The sequence below is a fragment of the Strigops habroptila genome, chromosome 8, assembly GCF_004027225.2.
Source record: "Strigops habroptila isolate Jane chromosome 8, bStrHab1.2.pri, whole genome shotgun sequence".
NCBI classification, from domain to species: Eukaryota; Metazoa; Chordata; class Aves; order Psittaciformes; family Psittacidae; genus Strigops; species Strigops habroptila.
In genome coordinates this window covers 5,341,389-5,362,823 of record NC_044284.2, presented here as the reverse complement: position 1 = coordinate 5,362,823, position 21,435 = coordinate 5,341,389, and the positions used below count along the sequence as shown (strand labels likewise).

The window sequence follows — 21,435 nt, the reverse complement described above, 5'->3', positions numbered from 1 at the left end:
TGGTTGAAAACAGTGAGTGTCCTCAAGAGCCATGATGGCTGAAATCAAGTTATCACAAGACAGTTCACTACTAAGAAAAAACACACAGGCTAGAATATCAAAGAGTAGCTTCATGAACTGGTCTGCTGGCAGAAAATCAGTCACCCTCTGGTGTGTGTGCTGTCCAGACCCTGGTTGGCAGCAGGCAGGAAGTGCATTCATGCACTGTACAACATGTGTGCAGCAAGGCCTGTGCTTCCCAAAATGTCATACTTACTGCACATGGACAGTCAGTCCAGGCATCTCACAGAAGGAGAACTCGACAGAACTCTTTCGTTTTTGAAAGACACTTTTCTCAAAGTCAATAGTTTTACCCAGAAGAGTAAAATGCTGAACAGAAAAGATCTCCTATTTTTAGTCAAATCCCGAAGTAATAATGTGGTGTCTCATCTTGATAGCTGTGGAATGAACCTTTAAATATAATTAAGAAAAATGGTATTTGTTCATGCTATTTAAAGAAAAGATCTGGAAAGGTCCATACAAATTCCATTTTTTAACAGACAACTGAAAACAAGTCAAAATCGGGCTGTGAAGTAGCGCTGTGCATGCTTCCAACTTTCCTTTACCTCCTCAAGTTCTTCTATACCAGATTTGGAAAAGTAGGATTTATTTCCTTCCTTTTAAGAAAAAAATCCTTCAGTAAAGTAATAGGTTATTATGCTGGGTGAATATACGCAACTGTACCAAAGGAAACTGATAAAGAAATCAAAAAAGAAATAAGCGGCCTGGACAGAGACCATCCACACCCTCGACCATGAGTCTCATTACTGTATTCATGAGGAAGGATTCCTCAACTCTGTATCTGGTGACAATCTAGTTTGCCAATGATGAGACGAAGGAAGACACCACAAGAGGGAAGCTGCTATCAGTTTCAGTCTCCCAAGGGCTAGGCAGCAGCTTCAGCTGAATGCCCAATGGAATTCAAGACAAAGAGCATGGTGAAGGCCAAGTTCACAGGAGTGTCTTATTTAAATCTTGTTCTTCAAGCACTATGTGCACCTTTTGGTAAAAATCAATCCTATTTTATTCCGAAAAATGTCCTTCTCCGCCATTTCATTGCTGCTACTCTTTTGTATGACCCTTTTGTGATCCCTGAGGGGAAATTCCTACTGGACCTACAAGATGTTTCACTTGGCACCAACAGAAAGCAAACTGGAGAGGTAAGATAAAGGGTGGTTGGGTTACAGTCTCACCCAAAGGGACAAGACCAGCTACGGAAAGGGTGTGCTTTCAGGACAGGAAGATCTGCTGCTTTCTCAAGTTCTACTCCAGGATTTCAACCAGATTTCTTAACACAATGTAGAGGCGCTCTTGCCAACTCAACATGAGAAATTAATTAGCAGCAGAGGCTTGAAGCTGGTTGAACACACACACACAAAAATGCAGATAGGGATAATGCACTTTGCAGCAAATATGCTGATAGTGGAAAAATAATAGTATGGTTTTGAATACTAAAATTTAAGTCTTAAACCTTCTTAGTTCAAAGATATGAAAGGTGGGTGGGAAGGAAAGGAGGCGAAACAAGCAAGCAAGAAAGCGCACACCCAAAGATAACTTTCTGTTTTGGACTGGTAAAGAAAAACTTGTCTGTCATGAAAAGAACAAGTGATCTAATTCACTCTGTAGATTAAAAATGGTCGTTAATCTCAACATTATGTACTTGCCCATCATCTGATACAGTGATTTTAAGTAACAGCCAAGATCCTTTATAAAGAAAGAAAAAAATCCTTACCTCAGTTGTTTTGCATAGTTTTGCTCAATTTCTATCCTTTCTTTCACAAATTTTGCATATTTCTCCAAGAAGTCAATGCCCCATTGAGTGTGCTTGTCCAAGTTATCGAACTGATCCTTTAAAGCAAAAGAAACAGAATTACCAAGTTAGTTAAGATTCACAGCAGCACCAGAAACAACATATAATTGATGTGCCGTGAGGGAATGCTCGCTATCTGGATAGAAGTTATTCAAGTTATAAATCAGTCGTATACCAGAACATTGAGCTGTATGTGCACGCACAGATCTACACCTTTCTGTAAAAACAGCTCTAAATACTTGCATTTTAAACTGTATGCAGTCTTTGATCACTTTCACAATGCAAATGTGTCTTACCCCCGCCCCCCCAATCCTTTAATCCAAAAGTGGCTCTCTTCCACCGAGATAACAAAGACAAAACCAAAGATCAGTATTAAGTAAATAAGAGACTGTTCCACAGAAGTGTGACTTCATTGGATACAAAAAATTACTTTCACTTTTATGTTTCCCACTGAAAGAAAAATGTATTATAGCTGCATGGCTAAGTTGGGTGTAGTCTGCATGTGAAAAACATTCATTAAATCAATTCTATGTACGCAGTACATGATCAGCTCTAACGAGAGATTCCAAAGAAAGCAAACCTGTCCTCAGCCATTAAGAAAGTTACAGGAAAGCAAAGGCACACAAAACAAAAAAGGGAAATGGAAAAAAAATAAACCATGCTTCCAAAAAGTTTGGGGATTTTTAGTACATTAAATCATCTTCAAACCAATCTTCACTGTACTCTATACTAAACAACAGGTGAAAGATACACTAATAAGGATAAATTGAACATTCAAAAAGCAAGTGGAAATATGGGGGTTAGGAAGTATTTTCACAGCTTACAACAGCATTTACAGTAATTTTTCTTAACAGTTACTTAGTAATCCAAAATGACAAGCAAGTGCAACATCAAAGTTTGTTCTGTTTGTGCTGAATCCAAATATGCTTCATAGTAAATTTAAAAATCAAAATGAGAAAAAGAAAACAAAAAAGCTAAAGAAAGCATTTAAAGGCAAAGTGTATTTAACTTACACAAAAAACCCGAGAGGCGTGTTTATCAGAAACTTTCTTGCAGATTCAGAAACTTTACTGAACCTAATGCACTATTTTGACCTTTAGTGTACCAATTTAAGTTCAATTTCAACATGCAGTGGAATGACCTGAAGTTAAATTAAAAAAAAATGTCATAAAATGCTGCAGGGCTGAAGTCTCAAGGACAATGCATTCACTAAAACAGATACCAACACAACTATATACAACCAGAGTAATAGAAAGAGTAATAGAAAAGAACATAATGGGATTAAGGTTGCTGATAAGTCTTGCCTTGTGACTCTTAGTATCCTACACCATGGACTAACAACCATGGCCACTAGTGCCTTGAACACTTGAATTCAACAGCCTGCAAAGCACTGCCCACCAAAAGCACCCATCCTGTTATACTACCAGCCATGTGCTCCTGCCTCCGACACCGCTCTCTACCAAACCCATAACTGCTTTCCCTGACCCATTTCACCAGAAACAGCCAAGAGACAGGAGAGGGACTAAAAATGAGATTTTAATGTATTTCAGAAACCATGGCCTGTTTCTCATATTGTTCTGATGTGCTTTACACCACTTTACACCAACTGGACATTTCCACACTAAATATCTTTTATCAACGTGACATCCCTATTGTTTTTAGAAGTTGCATACACATTGTTTGCATGTGTGAAGAGGGAGACTTGCGGTGCTGTAGCGTCAAACCGCTGTTGCATATACGCGTAAGGATACACCATCAATCTCCAGAAGCCTTTCTTTTTTATATTCCACTCACTTTTGTAATTACTCTGGCAACATTAACCCGGCATCCAAAGGAAGTTTCCAAAAGGTGCTTTTGGCACAAAGTCAACATCTAATACCATTAAGAAGAACTGACTTCCTTCAGTGCACAGCAGAACAAAGCCTTTGCTGTCCTACTTAGGCTCTTTAGTCCACAAAGCCTTCATTTGCTGCTAAGGTTTCATTAGCATTAGGGAACACCACATTACTTATGTTTCCAAACATGTAACCAGAGAGGATGGCTTTCCAAATATTTTCTTCCAACAAAAAAGGACTCTACTGGTCAAAATTAATTCTCTGCTACTCATGTGAAACTAGAATGGAATAAAGCAAGTACATTTGCCATGCTAGTCTCCCCTCATGCTTTACTAGAAGTATTTAATCACTGACTGAGTGCCAAAACCTCTTCCTTTCCTCAATTCCTCCTCTTCATCTGATTCTAGAAACAGTATGCTCTGTGCAAAGTCAGCTTTGTAGGATTATCCCGTGGCTCCTCAAGGGAAAGAAAGAATTGGTTCCCTCCCTGTATGAGGGACATGCACAGAACAATCTGAACGGAGTAAATCCTGTCTAAGAAAAAAGCTAAAACCCATTAGCCACCCTCCCCACGGTGCAGACCAGGCCAGCTCCTCCACCATCACTGACATCTGTGAAACTACTCATGGATGCATTAATGATCTCATAGATAAGGAATGGAAATCCTGATTTAGTGGGCCATTAGTCCACATTTACTGGAATTAAAAAGAGTAGCATGTTCTCACTCTTCTGAAGAGTGAAACAGCTTTACAACATCAATTGATTCGCTGACTTTTTTGACCAGCAATCATATTATGCACTATCTTAGAATAAAGCATTCAGTATGAAGGATAATAAAAATAATAGTTTCAAGAAGTATCAAAACATTTTTTGAAAACTGCACTACGAATGCCCAAAGGTGGATGCCTAAAAATAAAAATATAAAAATCTACAGATTGTTTGTATTCAAAATAAAACCACTATAATAAATGTTGACTCCTTGGATTAAATTGGACACACTGATGATGTCTCTTAAGTTCTCTTAAGTCACATATGTACTGCAGAACAGAGCTCTCAACTAACGGATAAAGAAAATATAAGCAAACACATCAGCTTCACAATTTTTCAAATTCTCTGCAGACAACAAACCAGTGAATCAAGGTCTGCAGTCACAAAAATCACCACAGCTGCTCAGTAATGACACTGAGATAAATGAGCAAGGGATAAAGGCAACAGCAATAAATAAGCAGAAAGGAAAGGCCTTTTCACAAAGGCTTCTAGAGGCGAGTCACCAATTTACTTGTGGTCCTTTCAACTTCTCTCCAGAAGCACCCATGTTTGAGCTCTGGGCCTTGATTAAGCAGAAAGTTTCCCTTTCATCCAGGAAAACAAGCAGAAAATCTTCCACACAAATGAAATCAAATTAATGCACTGAGATACAAGCCAATCAGTATGTTGAACAGAAAAAGCAGTGAAAAAGAAATAAATCAGGCAATACCGTAAAGAGAAGAAAATGAACCAAATAGTTGCAATAAAATTTAAGCTTGGAATCTCAAAATAAATATATCAGTGTATTAATTTGCCTGGTTTCTTTATAAGAAATGTGAAAACTGCATTAACCAAAGATCAACAAAAGGCGAAAAAAGAAAAAGAGCACATCCTACGGTATCTGGCCATGCATTCCCTTGATAGCAAACCATGTTCTCAACAATATTCCAAGGCAAATATGTATTACTGTTTGTCCAGTAACTCCCCACACCCCATAGCAGCTGAGCAGGCCATTTTTGTAAAAAGCTTTATTAAAACAGCGGCTAACTATTATTAAACTGGTTAATGTCAGCTAATGGATGATGGCCTTAAGTAGAAACTGCCCACTCAAAAGCTGGAATCAAGTCCAAAGTCTCTGTATCATAAACAAACAAATCTGACACCTCACAGATTTGGAGGTCACTATAGACTATTCCAAAATAAATACTACCTCCCTAAATTCTACTTCCAGATTATTTACTGGAACCACAGACCAATGTTACAAATACTTCAGGTATGTAGTTTTAAGCTTATCGGGTTTTCACAGACAGCAGAAAGCTATATAATAATAGCAACTGAAGCATCAAAGCAAGGAGCCAAGCTAAACCAAATCTGCACCAAAGACAAAACAGCCTTTCCTGCGATAAACTAAAGATTTGCTCTCCCCCTCTAACAGACACCTTTTCCCCAAACAAGCTTTGAGAACCAATAAAGACGTGGAGGAGCTCTTCAGAGGAATGAGCATAGAGGGAATGCTACAGCATAAACATCAAACCTTTAGTCTTCCTAAAACTATCAGCAACAAGTCCAGACGCTGTTTTACATGGGAGTTTCAAACAAAAGGCATTAAACCAGACTGAGATTTTTAAAGGGTTAATCATTCCCAGCTTTCACACCTTTATAAAGCCTTTCTGCATTAAAAGCTAGGATTGTGATATCAACTTCTGCAAAAAAAGAAACCTGCTTTAGTAAATAATTCCTTTACAATAAACTCTGGTTTACCAAACCAACATCAAATTGCCGATTAGCCTCCAGTTCACTGACCTCCATTTTGATGATCTCCAGACAACACAGCTGAAACCATTAAGAACCATATTAAACATAAAACCACACCAACTTAAAAGTTTAAGCAACTTTTCTCACTTTATTACTATAATTATTTAAATCTGCTGTATCTTTAAGATACATACTTTATTAAAATATTTTATTTGAAATCATGATGCTTGACATTTATTACGATCCATCATTTTATTCTCTTTTGACTCCACTGTACATCACCGTTTCCACACATTTTAGTCTGCAGTTACCCAAGTGATCTTATTTGCAGTTTTGAAGCACTGGCACAAGATTAGGGTTTTTTTCCCCAATTCTTTGCTCTCCAGGCCGCATAGCTTCGCCAGTCCAAACTTCCAATTCAGTCAGTGAGAGATAAAAAGCACAATCCCGTATTTTGCTCTCTAAATCCTTAACACTTATGCAGTCCAGTATAAGGAAATATGTACCAGGCCCTAACGAGAGTCCACAAAGAATGCATTCACAGCATGGGAAAGCAGGAATCAGGTGTTGCTAAGGGAAAAACCCAGAACGCTTGGCATCAGAACAGCCCCAATGCATTTGTGAATAGAAATGTTGTATTTTATTATCACTTTAGGAAAAGCAACAAATTACTTAACCAGAAACTGTAAGTCTACAGTAACCTGAGAAAGTGTGGCTGATCATACAACTCAACACTGATCATAGTTCTTGTTTACTCAACTAAAGCCCATGAGGGTCTCTCAAATTAATCTGAATTATGGATAAATTTAAATGATAGGTACTGCAGAAGACAAAAATACTCAGTACTATTCAAGAGGTTAAATATTGGAAGCTACAAAATATTTTAGAGTGACTACTTCACATATTTTTATCAAACTCTTCTCCAAAAATATCTGAATTGTTTCTACAAAACATCATGCAGCTTGCCTTTTTCTGTTTGTTTGGGGTTTGGGGTTTATTTGTTATTGTTAAATACGCCTTGAATTCAGGTCAAATTATTCAGCATTTTCATAGAATCGTGGAATGGTTTGGATGGAAGGGATCTTAAGGATCATCTAGTTACAACCCCCCTGCCATGGGCAGGGAACACCTTCTGCTGGATCGGCTTGCTCAAAGCCCCGTCCAACCTGGATGACTCCAAGTAAATTCTTCTATTGAAAAAAACCAAACGCCAAACCACGCACCCAAAAACCAAACCCACAGACAAAAAAAACCCCACCCCCCCCAAAACAACAAAACCAAAAACAAACAAACAAACAAAACCCCCCACAAACCACACCACCAAAGCCTTGCAGTGTTTCTGCAAAGAACTACTTGATACACTACATTAAAAATTAAGGCAACCATAATCAGACATAAGTATGTTAATGAGAAGTTACCAGTATAGTATATTTTTCCCTATTTGTCTTCAGGACAAATTAGGCTATAAAATTGTATTTTAATTAGAATATATGTTAAACTGATCTACTTCTGACAGTACATTTCAGTTTTTCTGATCTTTGAAACCTCTTTGGTGCCTAATTGGTTTTGATTTGTACCTTTGTCTCTATCCGTAGGCATTCCTGCTTCCTTTTCTATGCTAGGATAATAGCTGTTCTATTTTACTGTCTGAACTTATTATCACTTCTCCCTCTCCCTGTCTGCTTGTCTTTCTAATTATCAATTTGGTCTTCTGGTCTTTCTGTTTTCCTGGCAACTGCAACATGCTCCTTCCTAACAGGCAGACAAGAACTGCTTCCAGATGAACAGTAGTTTAATTTTTTTAAACATCCTGTTAGTTTTACCTCTAACAACAAACAAAGAGCTGATTCTATACCAAGAACAAAACACGAAGTGTCTCCATTTTCTGCTTTCTACAAGTTCTGGATCATAGCTTCCAGACTAACCTGCAAATTATACTTCGTTCCTCTCTGAAAACTATCTATGTATTAAAGTTAAGAAAGTGGAGGAAAAATGTGGCTGTGAGCAAACTTGAAAGGATAAGCATTTTATAGACTAGAAGATTAATAGCAATGAGAAGGTTCAAAGCAGCAACATCAAAAGCCATAGCTACACTGGAAATAAAACAGAGGCACTCAGATTAAGACAAAAAAAGTTACAGGTTCATATACATAAACTGAACAGCACTTTGCATTTTAGTTTCATATTAAAAGCTCAGTATAGATTTTACAGGCAGGACAGTACGAAGAAAATGTACTAGTCTCTTTGAGACATGAAAAGGGAAAATAATTCCTAAAAAGAACTGAAAACTATCTTTGGGCTGACCTGCAGGACATGGAGCCATTTTGCTAGCAAAAATTAAGACACTGGTGTTAACACTAAACTGTATGTTGCAGCTTGACAATATTTAAGTGAGAAACTCTGCTAGAAACACAGACTTGAAGTGCTTAATATGCAGAAGGAAAACAAGGGGAAATAAAAAATTTCTTTTAGCCAGATGAAGGACTATTTTGCTCTAAGGAATAAAGAATAAATAAATTAATAGCATGAACACAGTATGAAATATCTATTTGCCTGTTAAACATTTGTATATATCCTTCAAAACCAACACCACTGTCAACTCAGTTTCTATGTTTAGAGAAACATTTGCATGATAAAGTGAGCAAACAACTCAAAAGTAGCACTGAACAACTGGAGATCTAGCCATGCTGTAAGATAAGGTACACAGTGAGTCAGGCTTCTAAAGTGAAGTTAAAAATGGAGAGCTGCAATTGAGGAAATTAAATACAAAGTATGTGCTTTTCCCTTTAAAGATCTCCTCAGAGCAGCAGCAAAGGAACTGCTTTGGAAACTTCTGATGGAAAGTCAGGTCTGGCAGGAGGGGATGTCTTGTTTGGCAGCTAACAACTTCATAGGTGTGACAGACACATTCATTTTCCAGGAAAGGACAAGAATCTACCACTGACAGAACAGGAATAGAAACATTTGTGACTGCTTTTGGAATGAGCAGCCAGAACCAGAATAGAATCAAGTTCTGCATCTGGAGATTAGCAGATCAACTGGAAGCCATCAGAGACTGGCATTAGAGATTGCAGCGATGCCTTCCAGCTCACCCATGCCACTGAATGTATCAGTTGGCCTAAGGACTAGGTTTTAACAGCTTTAGTTTTCTACCAGCAGAGCAAGTTGACCAAAACCATTCACAGCTGGGACACCAAACACCAGTGGTGAGACAAGAGAGAAAAGCAATGTGCTGCCAACAGAGGGCATCTCAACAACTCCTGTTTGGCCAGCTTATGAATCACCCTCAGAATTCTTCTGTTAATGGATGGGCACGATCATACTAACTAAAACAGTATATTTACCTCACTGTATCAGGATGCAAACTTAAGTAAAGAGAAATGCAATTCTTCACAAGTTTACTTATGGGTTTGCTTTCTGTTTCTGGCTCACCCCTGCCTCACTCCACAAGGAAGGCTGTTTCCTAAATGCACCATCTCCTCCTCAGGAACTTCTACCAACACAGTTCATAATAGCCAGAACACAGTTACAGGCATCCTTCCTCTCTGCTACCCATCACAGGCTTTTCACATTGTGCTTGTCAACGAACAGGGTTGTTCACTTTGGGTACATATCAGCTTTAGCATCTCTACCTACAAGTTAGTATGAGGGTAAGATACTGTGTCCCAAGCAAACAGAAGAGTCTTCTGTACCACAACGACTTGAGAAAGATATAAACAGACACACACATATAAAGCAGGTATCATTAACCATACACTCCTGTTTGTAAAACACGAGCATACATAAAACATAAAGCAGGAAATCCTACTTTGAAAACCGGATCAGAATCCACTCACTCAGCTTTCAAAGAGCCCCTTAGTCTCATCAGACTTTTAATGGAGAGGAAAAATGTTTAAAAAAGTAACCAGATTTTTTCCCACATATGCTCTATGAAGACATCTTTAAAATATCTGAATCTTCCCTGTGTTTCAACCAAAGCTTAATTCTGAAACAGTAACTCTTCACTTAGTTCTACTTTAATTCCCACTTTAACACACATCGGGCTGTTTTCAAACAGCTCTAAGACAACAGCAGATCACAAATAATATAAATATGTTTTCAAGTATCACTGGATTAAAATAGATGCCACTTTAACACAGGGACAGCACTACACTTGTATATACAAAGGACATAATTGTGTCCATTCTACTAAACACCAAGAAATCTTATTTTCAGCATAGCCAAGCCAGAAATCAGGCACCTCCTGAGTCTTCTGGGAGTGGCTGAATGCTCCTAATAAACAGACAGAAGCATAAGTAGATTTTAATCTTACTTATGTCACCCGCAAAAGGAGCTAGGAAGAATTTAGGTTTAACCATAAATGAAGTTAAGGCTGATATGCATCACAGTAAAAAAGTTTCAGTTTGTACAATAGAGATACTGTTCCTCATTGTAAGAAATACCTGGGAAAATTCCCACCTTCAGAGGAACACAAGAGTAACACAGAGTATAAAGCAGTGGGGCTATACATCAGTGAAGCAGCAGAACACTGAATTCACTGCATGACCAACAGCCTTGTGAGGCCTCACGTGAAGCAGTTCTGTGTAAAACCAGCACATTAATTGCATGACTAACATCAGCATGAAGAAAATCTGCAAGAACAAAGTATCTGGCAAGGTTTTTATTTCTGAAAAAATTGTGTAAAGAATCATTTTGTTTGTCAGAAAAGATCATTGCATGGTTTGACACTCCATGTACAATGTGAATATTTTCGTGTATGACTAAACAATCCATTCGTGAAACTCCTGAAAACTTTAAAGACTTGTTAATGCCTCTGTATAGATACTTCCAAAGTACTATTAAAAACGTATCCACAGGAGACTGAATGAGCAAACAGCCCTGACACTTGCCAGTTCTTGCATATGTAAGAACCTATTTTTGAATTCTAAAGGATGTGTTTTCTAAAACCAGAAAGATATCTTACCTACTGCCAACTTCTTCAGAGAGAGGTTAAGTTTCTGTTCCGGTCGGTCTGGCATAGCATTTAACAAGCACAGTATGCACTGCTCTTTTTCCTCTCCAAACACTACAGGAATGAGCTTGGAACAGTGTGCTCAAGAAAAGAAGGGAATGGTATTGATGTTACAAAGCAAAATAGTTCCCTGAGAATAGAAGATTATTACACTGGAGGTAAAATGACAAGGGGAGAGGTACAGCAGAGACAATAGGGGAGAACTAAAGTTTTGCAAATGGAATATTATTACAGAACACCTAGATGCCATACATCACAAATTCAGAAGAAAACAAGTTCCACCAGCTTTGCTGCTCATTCTAGTGCAATGAGCCGGCATCCACTGCTTTGCAGGACACAGTCATTTCTTACCAAGTCACATCTCCACTCCTTACATGCACATCTCTGTACGAACTGTGTCTGTACAAGTATGTCCAGTTGCACTACCATGAAACCCAGGTTACACTGCACTATTTAGTGAGTTTTACAGACTTGAAATGTGACATTAGTTTGCATATAACTACAATATAGACTATAGTATAGCTCACAACTGCAACAGTCATAGCTCTGAAGTCACCAAAAAGCCTGTGGTGGCAAGCGATACAAATTTAAAATAAGGAAGTACTTTCTGCCAGCTGGAGGAGGCGAAAAACAAGGGAGTATCAACTTCCTTCTCATCCAAATATCACTTCCTTGTACTTATCTGCTCAGCTATTAAGTAGACTGTTCTGAGGATACCATTTTTAACTGACTTAAAAACGATGAAGTGTTTAACAAGTAGGGTGTACAAATCCCATGCAGACAAGTCACTTTGGTGTGTTTCATATTTAAAGATGCATATTTAATTCTTCTCTCAGTGGAATAAGTAGAAAGGAAAAACCTGTTTGGTATGGGTTGAATCGTACTATTTTTAATTCTGACAATTAGGACAAACATCATATAAAAATATCTATACAGAATCCAAAAATATTAAGCTCAAACAAAATACATTTCGCAGCACTATTTCTAAACAGTAATTGGAGTAAACGACAAACTCATAAAATAAAACCTATAGCACAGGAATAAAACAAACATATCCTGGTGTTAACTTTTAGCTCGCTTCTCACAACAGGTGTAATTGCAATATGCAGTAAACCTACAAGAACTTGCAAGTGAAATAATACATATTGGATCCTCCGGAAAACGTCAATCTTCCACCTTTAAACACAGATGTAGATATCCAGACAGAATCTCCTTATTTAGCATAGGTTTGATAAGCTGTTTCAACTACTCTATTCCTGATGTAGGAATATACCATGAATGCAACTGGAATATGAGAAGGAATTTCCAGGTGCTATTATCGGTTCCCATCAGACAGATTTAAGATGAAGACATACGCACTACATCTTTTGCTATTGGTATTCAAAAGATACAACTGTGCTATACAGACTGTCAACAAGTATTTGCTCTTCTATATCACTCAGAGAAAGACACCCGCACACAAGTATTCTGATCAGCTCTTCCATTTTACTGAATTAAAGCATTAGCCTTTTCTGTTTAGGAAAGTCTGCAAATATGAGCAGAATTCATCACCACAGACACAGTTCTGAACACACTCACTTCCCTTTAAATGGGAGCAGACACCGCTCAATACCTCAGAGGATCAGACATCACTGGGGACTGGTTAGGTAAACAGCTGCAGAACTGGAAGGCTCATCCGCTAACTGATTCAACATACGTTGTTTGGTTTTGTCCCCTCAATAGACTATGGGATTTCCCTGTAAAAAGTCCTACTTTAAGGTGAACTTCCCTTTCACTATCTATTGTGATTATTTTAGTGTTCAAGAGACAGAACATTCAATCCACATCTTTTTCCTGTCACAAATATCTTGTGAAGAAACAGTAAATACTTTTCAAACTTGATTATAAAACCAGATCCATATACTTAGCAGGAATCAGCATGGCAGTAAATTAGGGATTTCTTTGGAATGTTATTTCAGATCAAGATAACACATGGTGGGTAGGGGGTGGGGTGGACAACCAGACCAAGAAAGCCCCAAACCCACAAACAAGAAAACCCCAACAACTAAACCCACAAAAATCACCCTCTATTTGCAACAGGATTTACTGCAATCATTGTTTTTAAAGCAAAATTTGTAGTAACTAACATCAGTGAATAAAGAATTTAAACTAAAACCAGATGTTACTACTGGCATCTTCAAAACAATGGAATTTTTCAAGGTTTTGTGATTCAGTTAACATTAAAATGTAACACAACTCTGCAGTGTTATCAGTTTATCTCAGTTTTTAAGGTATGGGCCTAGAAATATACAGTAAAGTCCTCATTTCACCAGACTTCAGAATGATAACCTGTATTGTAATAACAGCATTAAAGTTCTTCATAAAACCTTTTTTTTCCTAGTAGAAATGTACTTTCTTTGCAAGGTAAGTAATACAAACACATACTGTTCCCCTTCCAGCTTAACAAGGTTCCCGAATACCTTAAATTACAAGTGAAACAATCAGAATAATGTAACCTAATCATAAGCATATGCACTTATATTAGAAAAGTTACGTTTTTAAAAAAGGTAAAAAACCCTATTGGAGCATATTTGGACACTGAAGTTGCATATACAAAAGCTGAGTACAAACCTCAATGTATTGAAAAAATACACTCACCATGCTTTTAAATTGTCATAGCTACATTTCACATTCTTTCCAAAACATATACAAAGGCCAAACTCAAACCAGCTCAATTTCATACTGCTTCTGTAACCCAGCATAGCAATTACATCAGTATTAAAAAGACAATGGGCTCCATAAATATATTCCACACCACTGTAGGAGCTCAATACCAAAAGCAAGCAAACCTATAGCATAATCAGTGCAAATATTTCTCAATACAGACAAATAGTACTCACGTTCAGGACAAAAGTAAACATGGAATGGCAGGGTCATATCTGGCAGTGCTGACACCAGACTGCATCCATTTCCTTCTGAAGAGAAATTACTTCAGCAGCAGCCTACCTTCTGCAGCTATTTCCTTCCTAACTAAACAAATAAAAATACAAGGGTATTCACACTGAAATACAGTGGAGATCAAAAAGGTAGAGGTAAACAAGAGTCAAATCAAGGTACTGTATCTGTGACTGAAACGGAAGCATCTTGGCCACTTTTCCCTCCCCCTCTCAAATTCTCAGGATCATTTTTTAATCATCATTTAATTCTCTCATCTCTGTCCATCTACTCCATCCCTTTTAACTACTTGTTTAAGACTCTCTTGCACAATTTACCCTACTGACATAATTTCACTGCTTACTCAGTAGGCACATACTGAAAATCTTCTCAGTCCTAATCAAGAAATACTTTGGAAAACCAATTTAACAGCAACATTTTAAACACTACATTAATTCTACACCCCATGCAAAGCAGCCTGTTCCAGCCACAGGAAAAAAAAAAAAACCACTACTGTAGTAACTAATCAATAGGTTTCTTTCCTAATGACTTTTCAGTATTACCAAATCACAAATCACAAAGAGCAAAACAGTAGAAAAGCACTCAACATTATACTGGAGATGTAGTTCAAAATTAAATTGCAGATCAACACAGTAACTTGCTACAAATCACAGTCCTCCTCTTCCAAAATCCAGTTCTAACCAAAGAACCCTATAAAACTAACACTCCTCACTACACATTGACCTATAAATACAAGAAAGTGGTACACTATTTTTCTCAACTAAATACATGGAACCTCTCCTGTACTTTATGCCATTGCCACATCACATTCTTTATGTCCTATATGGAAAACCCAACTATTTCTAACTTCATTCTTCAACATGAAGCACCACTCATGTCTTTACTAAGTACTCATTTCACCAAGTCCTCAGGGAATTAAAATAGCAAAATATTAAACAATAAGTGATAAAGCTCAGTAAATAACCAATGTTCTAGGAATATATATCATAAAATGCTGAATCAGTTCTGAGAAACAGCCTCAAATATTGAATAAAATATTAAATAATCACAAAACCACAAAACCATTTCTCTTCTACTGAATAAAACTGTTCTGTCTTTTCTTACATTGACTACAAAACTGAAATAATCTTATTGCATATGGGAGTTTCAACTTTTTAACATTATGAACTTGATTTAAAAAAAAAACAACCCACTGAAATTCAGTGTTTCATATCTGAGGAGCCTTAACACTTTGTAACCTAGCAAAACCCTTTTCAAGTTAGTGATTAACAAACATCAATTTGAAATAAAAAACACATCAGGATTTCACAGTAGAAAAAAAAAATCCAAGTGTGTTTTCTCTAAGTATCTCTCTTTTGGATTTCATATCAATGTATAAAGCCATGCCTATCTTTTAGAAAGAAAATAAAGAAGACCTAAATAAAATTTAATTAGTCATTTTCTTATCTGCGCCAGTAACTGAATGCAATGTATCTTTAGCATCTCACGGGAAATTAAAGACACTCCCCAGCCACCCATTTTTTTCTGAAGTGACAGGACAAGGGGTGATGGGTTTCAAGTGAAACAGAGGAAGTTCAGGTTAGACATAAGTAAGAATTTCTTTACTGTGAGGGTGGCGAGGCACTGGCACAGGTTGCCCAAAGAAGTGGTAAATGCTCCATCCCTGGCAGTGTTCAAAGGCCAGGCTGGACAGAGCTTTAGGCAACATGGTCTAGTGTGAGGCATCCCTGCCCATGGCAGGGGGTTGGAACTAAACAATCTTAAGGTTCCTTTCCAACCCAAGCCAGTCTGTGATTCTATGATTTGGGAAGGAAGCAAGAAAATCTCAAGAAAAGAGTACAAAGACAACTACAGATCATCCCTGCAATGGAGGAGAACACTGTCATAAATATTTTGATTTGTAATTTTTGTCCTCATGAGTCTCAGAAAAATATTAAATATTTCAAAATGTTCAAAAGCTCATCATAAAAATATATTTTGACTTTAGCCCAAGTCATCTAAACGAACGTGACCCTGATACATTTCTCAAAGTGCAAAAAGACAGACTATACTGTAAGAAATTCTATTTTCAGATCTGAAAGTTATGTTTGACTTGGTTTTACAGCATTTGTTAAAAACTCAGTTCTCAAATTATTTTATTTAAATAAGATATATATATTTTTATATCTACATATATGCAGGAACCAACTCATGTGAGATACGCCCAGCATTAATACTTGCACCTTTTGTATTAGTCCATTAGGCTGGAAATATTCATTTGATACCAACTTGCTACAATTAAAAATACACTCCAGATCGTAAAACTAAAGTTCCTTTCTTCTTGTTACACACAAACAACTCAAAATATTTATGCCTCTCAAGAATATGGGTTTGTAGCACAAACCCATAATAAATACTGTAATCTCTAGCACTCCACCAACCAGATCATTCACTCAATCCAATGCATCATCCAGTTCATACAGGCAATCACTAGTAACAAGAGAGCAATTTAACAATAATTTAACACTGAACGGCTATGGTTCTCAGCATCCATCTTTATGGTTGTCACAATCATTAGTTTTATTTGTTCTACTTGCAGCTTAAAATCATGCTGTGCTACAATATACTAATATCTTAATAACCATACTTTTAACTAAGCCTTTATGAAGTGTTGTGATTGATACAGAACTTTGCTGCTCATATGTATTGCAAACATCTCGCATCAGGGATTCCAAACTCAACTATAAACTAAACTGTTAATTAAAGTGTTTTGCACCATGCTTCAAAACATTTTTCCCCATTTCAACACACAACTGGAGAGATTACACAATACACCACATCTGCATAGTCATCTGATTTCTGAATCCATCTTAGAAACAACTCTATCAATTTTTACAACTGTCAACTGTAATGTGTGAACTAATAATGGCTTTTTTTTTTTGGGCAATAAAACTCAAATGGAAACAAGTAGACTCCCAGTAACTACAGCAGAATACTGAATAGCAATATTTAATGATGTTGTGATAGGCCACAACATCAGCAAACACACAACTGGTACACAAGTACTGAGGTGAAATCAGGCGTATAAAATCATGGAGAAAGTACTGAATAAAGGTGTTTTTCTTGAGACATGACTTGGGATTCCTAATATTAATGTAGGGTAACACCACTCCAAATGTAATTCAAATCAGCTACTCCCAGTGAAACAGTAAACGGTCTCCTGCCAGATGAATGTAACTGGATGAGCTGTACCACCTTCTGTATGAGCTAGCATTAAATACAGCTTTACTGGAAATGTCTTTTTATATACTATCCTTAGGGTTTACAGCCAAAAGATAAACTCATAAACTGCACATTTAAGCACCATATGAAATATACTACCATTGTTTCTACTCAAAAAAATTAAAGCTATAACAGCTACTGAAAAGTGTTCTTCATATGGTAATACTCATTATGAAAGCCTGATAAAATATTAACATGAAAGCCTTCTGTAACACCTTTTTAAGATGCTGGAGATGTTTTATACTATATAGTAGAGAGGATAAACCACAGCTCATACAAAGCCCAGAAGAAACCTGCACACATCAGAAAGCATGCTGTACCCCCAAAAAAGACCTTCTTAGAAGTAACTTTAGATAACTAGTTATCTTCATTGTTAACTTGCCATGCTAACTCTTTATTCTTTTAATTTCCTCATAAAATAGAAGTTCATACTAAGCAGAAGACAGAAACAAATTATGTTGAAGCAACTGAATGAAGTGTAACTATAAAGAGATAAAAGATTATGAATAAAAATAACATAAGAAGATAGTCTAAACAAACTAAAAATGGAGCAAGTAAATAGTTAAGAATTTCTAGCAAATGAGGATAAAAAGAAATTGTTTTCAGGAAAAAGGAAAGCAGAATCTTGTGGCAAAAAATAAATATATTAGGGTGCCATTTCCTGATGTAAACTTATTGTTGCATTAGCTTTTTTAGTGGCAGAGAACATTGGAAAATAAAGGATCCAACATCAAGCAAAGCCTCAAACCCTTTACTTATGACAGGAATATGCAGATTTATTTACATTTTTCAAGTGCCCTCATCAGCCTTCTACAAAATACAGTAACATCTCAAAAAAAACCAAAAAAACCCAAAACCAAATCACTTATTGCAATGAAGTTCAAGTGCACACTGTACTACTTCCATATCACTGACATCAACTGGAAATAAATGAAAAAAATCTGTGAAGTGCTCTTGAAATGCTTTAAAACTCACAACCTTAATGAACAAAAACCCCTTTACACCATATGAAACACCATTTTACATTGATTGCTTCAGGACACGTGAAGCATGCAAGTGTTCTGTCTTTCCTTTGTATTTCATTATTGTGACCCATACACCCAGATAAAAATTTACGTAAGTTTGAAAATACATATCACTCATTCCTCAGTGTTTAACAAACAGATAACCAGAACCCAAGAGAAAGAATGCCACAACAGACACATGGTGAAGTTAATGACTGAAATGTCACTTATAAATGCAATGAAATTATTAACAAGTTTAAAGGTACATTGTATTAAGAAAGAGGAATTAACCACCTAAGAAAGGATAGGAAGAAACATCATTTTGAAAAGTTATGCTGTCTTCCTAACAGAGTAACTGGTACCAGTCCTAGAAATATCACAGGCAACATCCAAACAACTGTCAGATTAACAGATATAGCAGCATGATCCTCTTCCCACATATGAACAGAAGTCAGCAAAAAAATAAGCCTCTTTTCCAATGACCTAACAAAGAAATAATCATGAAAGCCACAAGCTTCAGTTTTGACTTCGTGAAAACATCTGACGATGTCTTCATGATAAGTTTGAAATGCTAAGTACAAAGCACTACAGTCTATCGATCTCATAAGAAACACATGTAAGGCCTTTGTTAGAAATTCACTGTTCTCAGTTTCCCAGCATCCAGTATAGATAAATTAAAAGCAGTTCTCCTACCAAAGGTCTGCATAAAGATGAAACAGCAGCCCTTCTTTCGGAATTACAGCTCAAGGTTGAAATCTGCGTTTGAAGCACTGATATTCCACTGTATCTCATTATTGAAAAAAGCAGGAATGCTGGTCATTCAGTACTATCACCTTCAGCTGATTGCATAGTTTCTTAAAAACCACAAGGCTTTTTAAACAAATGATGTCAAGCCCACAATTACAGCCTTGCAGTACAAACCAGACAGAACAGGGTAAAATGTAAAAATCACTAAGCATAAATACCACTGGCATCTCATCTTTAAGACTTTATTTTAAACCTCTAGGGAAAATTACTTCAGTTCAATTATTGAAATTTCAGTGAAACTGAAGGACATCCCCTCAGAACCAAAGCAACTGAAAGCCCCTGGGTGTTAAGCCATCCAAGCACAAGAGCCACTAGCACACTTAAGCCTGTCATTGGTTTTGTCTGCACCTACTAAGGTTTTAACACACAGAGCCAATTCCTGGGTTTGCAACTCCAATTCCAATCCACTGATTGGATGTTTCTTCCAGTTAGAAGTTCTTAGTTACATACCACTACTCCTAGCTCACTATTTCCCTCTCCGGAATGCAGAAGATAAAGCTGAAACTCGGGGAACCATACTGGTATCTCTCAAGTGCTAGGCTAGCGCCCAAGGAACCCCGACAGTGTTCCTGGAAAGAGATAATCATTACACTCCCTAGCACCAGTACCTAAGTAAAAATATTTCTTTAAAAGCCATTTTAGAAAGAAGTTGCTCTTGTTATTAGAGAAAGATCAATCAGGAAAAAAAACCCCCAAAACCTTAACATTAACAGAGCCTCAAACTCGGGGAGATAGGTTGAAAAAACCTAGGTTCTCCAAATGCAATACTTCAGCAGGAATGAGAACAGGACCAGGAACACAAAAGGCCTCACAGCTTTTACAAAACAAAGGAGCAATCAAGCTAAACCAAAACAAATAACTCACAGCCCCTACTTCCTTAGTCTCAACCTAAAGACTTAATCAGACCACCACGCCTCTTGCTACAGGAGTAAATATTTGAGTATCATGCAGAGTCAGGACACTTGACAAAACTGCTTGGCTTGCCCCACATGGTGACATTTCTATTGAAGTTTCATGGAACTGTATAGTCTACATTCCCCTGCCATTACTTATGAAGTACAAAAATCCCAGACATTTGGACTTTCTTGATAAGTTACTATTTTCAAGAAACTAATTTTTCCTCTTCTAAACATACTATCCTCTAGATATGAGACCTAACCAGATATTCCAGTCTGGTTTTTTCCCATTTTATTACAACATGCTGAAGAACCTTTTAACACATGTTCATCCTTTTCTTCCCCTTGTCCACACAAATTTGTAACACCTTCTTGACCATGTTGCACAGATCTCAAATGTCATCATCTACTATTCAGCAAATTTCCCAGATAACATACCCCAGTTATTAAGATAAAACTTTTAACTAATTAGATTAATTCTAAATCACTTGAGAGTGAAATTGCCACCATCCATAGATCCACATACTAATCTAAATCCCGTGTTCTACTAAATCCCAGTTTCCAACAAAGCTCATAAGCCTGAAAAAACATCCCATTAAATAATTAAACAAAATAACAAAACATCAGTAATTTTTGCCGATTTAAATAATGCAGCGAGCAACTACAATCTACAGGTAGAACCAGGAACCTTAGATGCAAAGTGGTAACTGAGGATACACTGTACATTTTACCACAGGAACACACTGGAGAGGCTGGGCAGGGTGAAAAGTAACAGACTGTCCTATAAGATTACCTTGAAGAATGCATTAGTACTGCAATATCACTAGAGTATCTGCAGACTTAATCAGCTTTGCAATTACCCCCCTCTCAAAAAAAACCTGCTCTGAAAAGTAGCTGGTACACAATACTTACTCCCAAGCACATAAATGAGTTTTGTTGATCCTGTGAGATCTTTGCTCATAAAATGAACAAATAGTGAATTTAAATATATAGATAAGTATCTGCACTATTACGGTCTAAATAAAAGTAGATCTAAGGGGGATGAGGGAACCTATACTTGACACTTCAGAACAAAATTGTTTTACTGCTCCTCACTGACAGACCTTCATACAGTTTTCCATTTAGTAATCACAAATTTGAACTTGTTTTCAGAGAAAAACTACGATAAAACATGTTTCACCAAAATGCAGATAATGTGCATCACCTCTTATCAGCTACTGCACTTTATTGCTTTGTATCTTTATAAACTAGGGTCTTAACCTTTAACTTTTCCTTCACCAGAGCATTTGGCTTCTTTCCTAAATCTCATATCTATGTTCTGTACTAAGACTTGTTA

At 36.9% G+C, this 21,435-nt stretch overlaps 1 protein-coding gene across 4 annotated transcripts in view; it reads right to left on the bottom strand.

Annotated features, from left to right (window-relative positions):
* The window catches only part of FNBP1L (formin binding protein 1 like), a 58,496-nt gene that overhangs the window by 27,254 nt on the left and 9,807 nt on the right, over nucleotides 1–21,435 (bottom strand). For all 4 annotated transcript variants that reach the window (XM_030496479.1, XM_030496481.1, XM_030496478.1 and 1 more), the window contains exon 2: nucleotides 1,772–1,887. In XM_030496479.1, coding sequence (XP_030352339.1) covers nucleotides 1,772–1,887 — 116 coding nt within the window. The remainder of the gene's footprint in view (nucleotides 1–1,771; nucleotides 1,888–21,435) is intronic.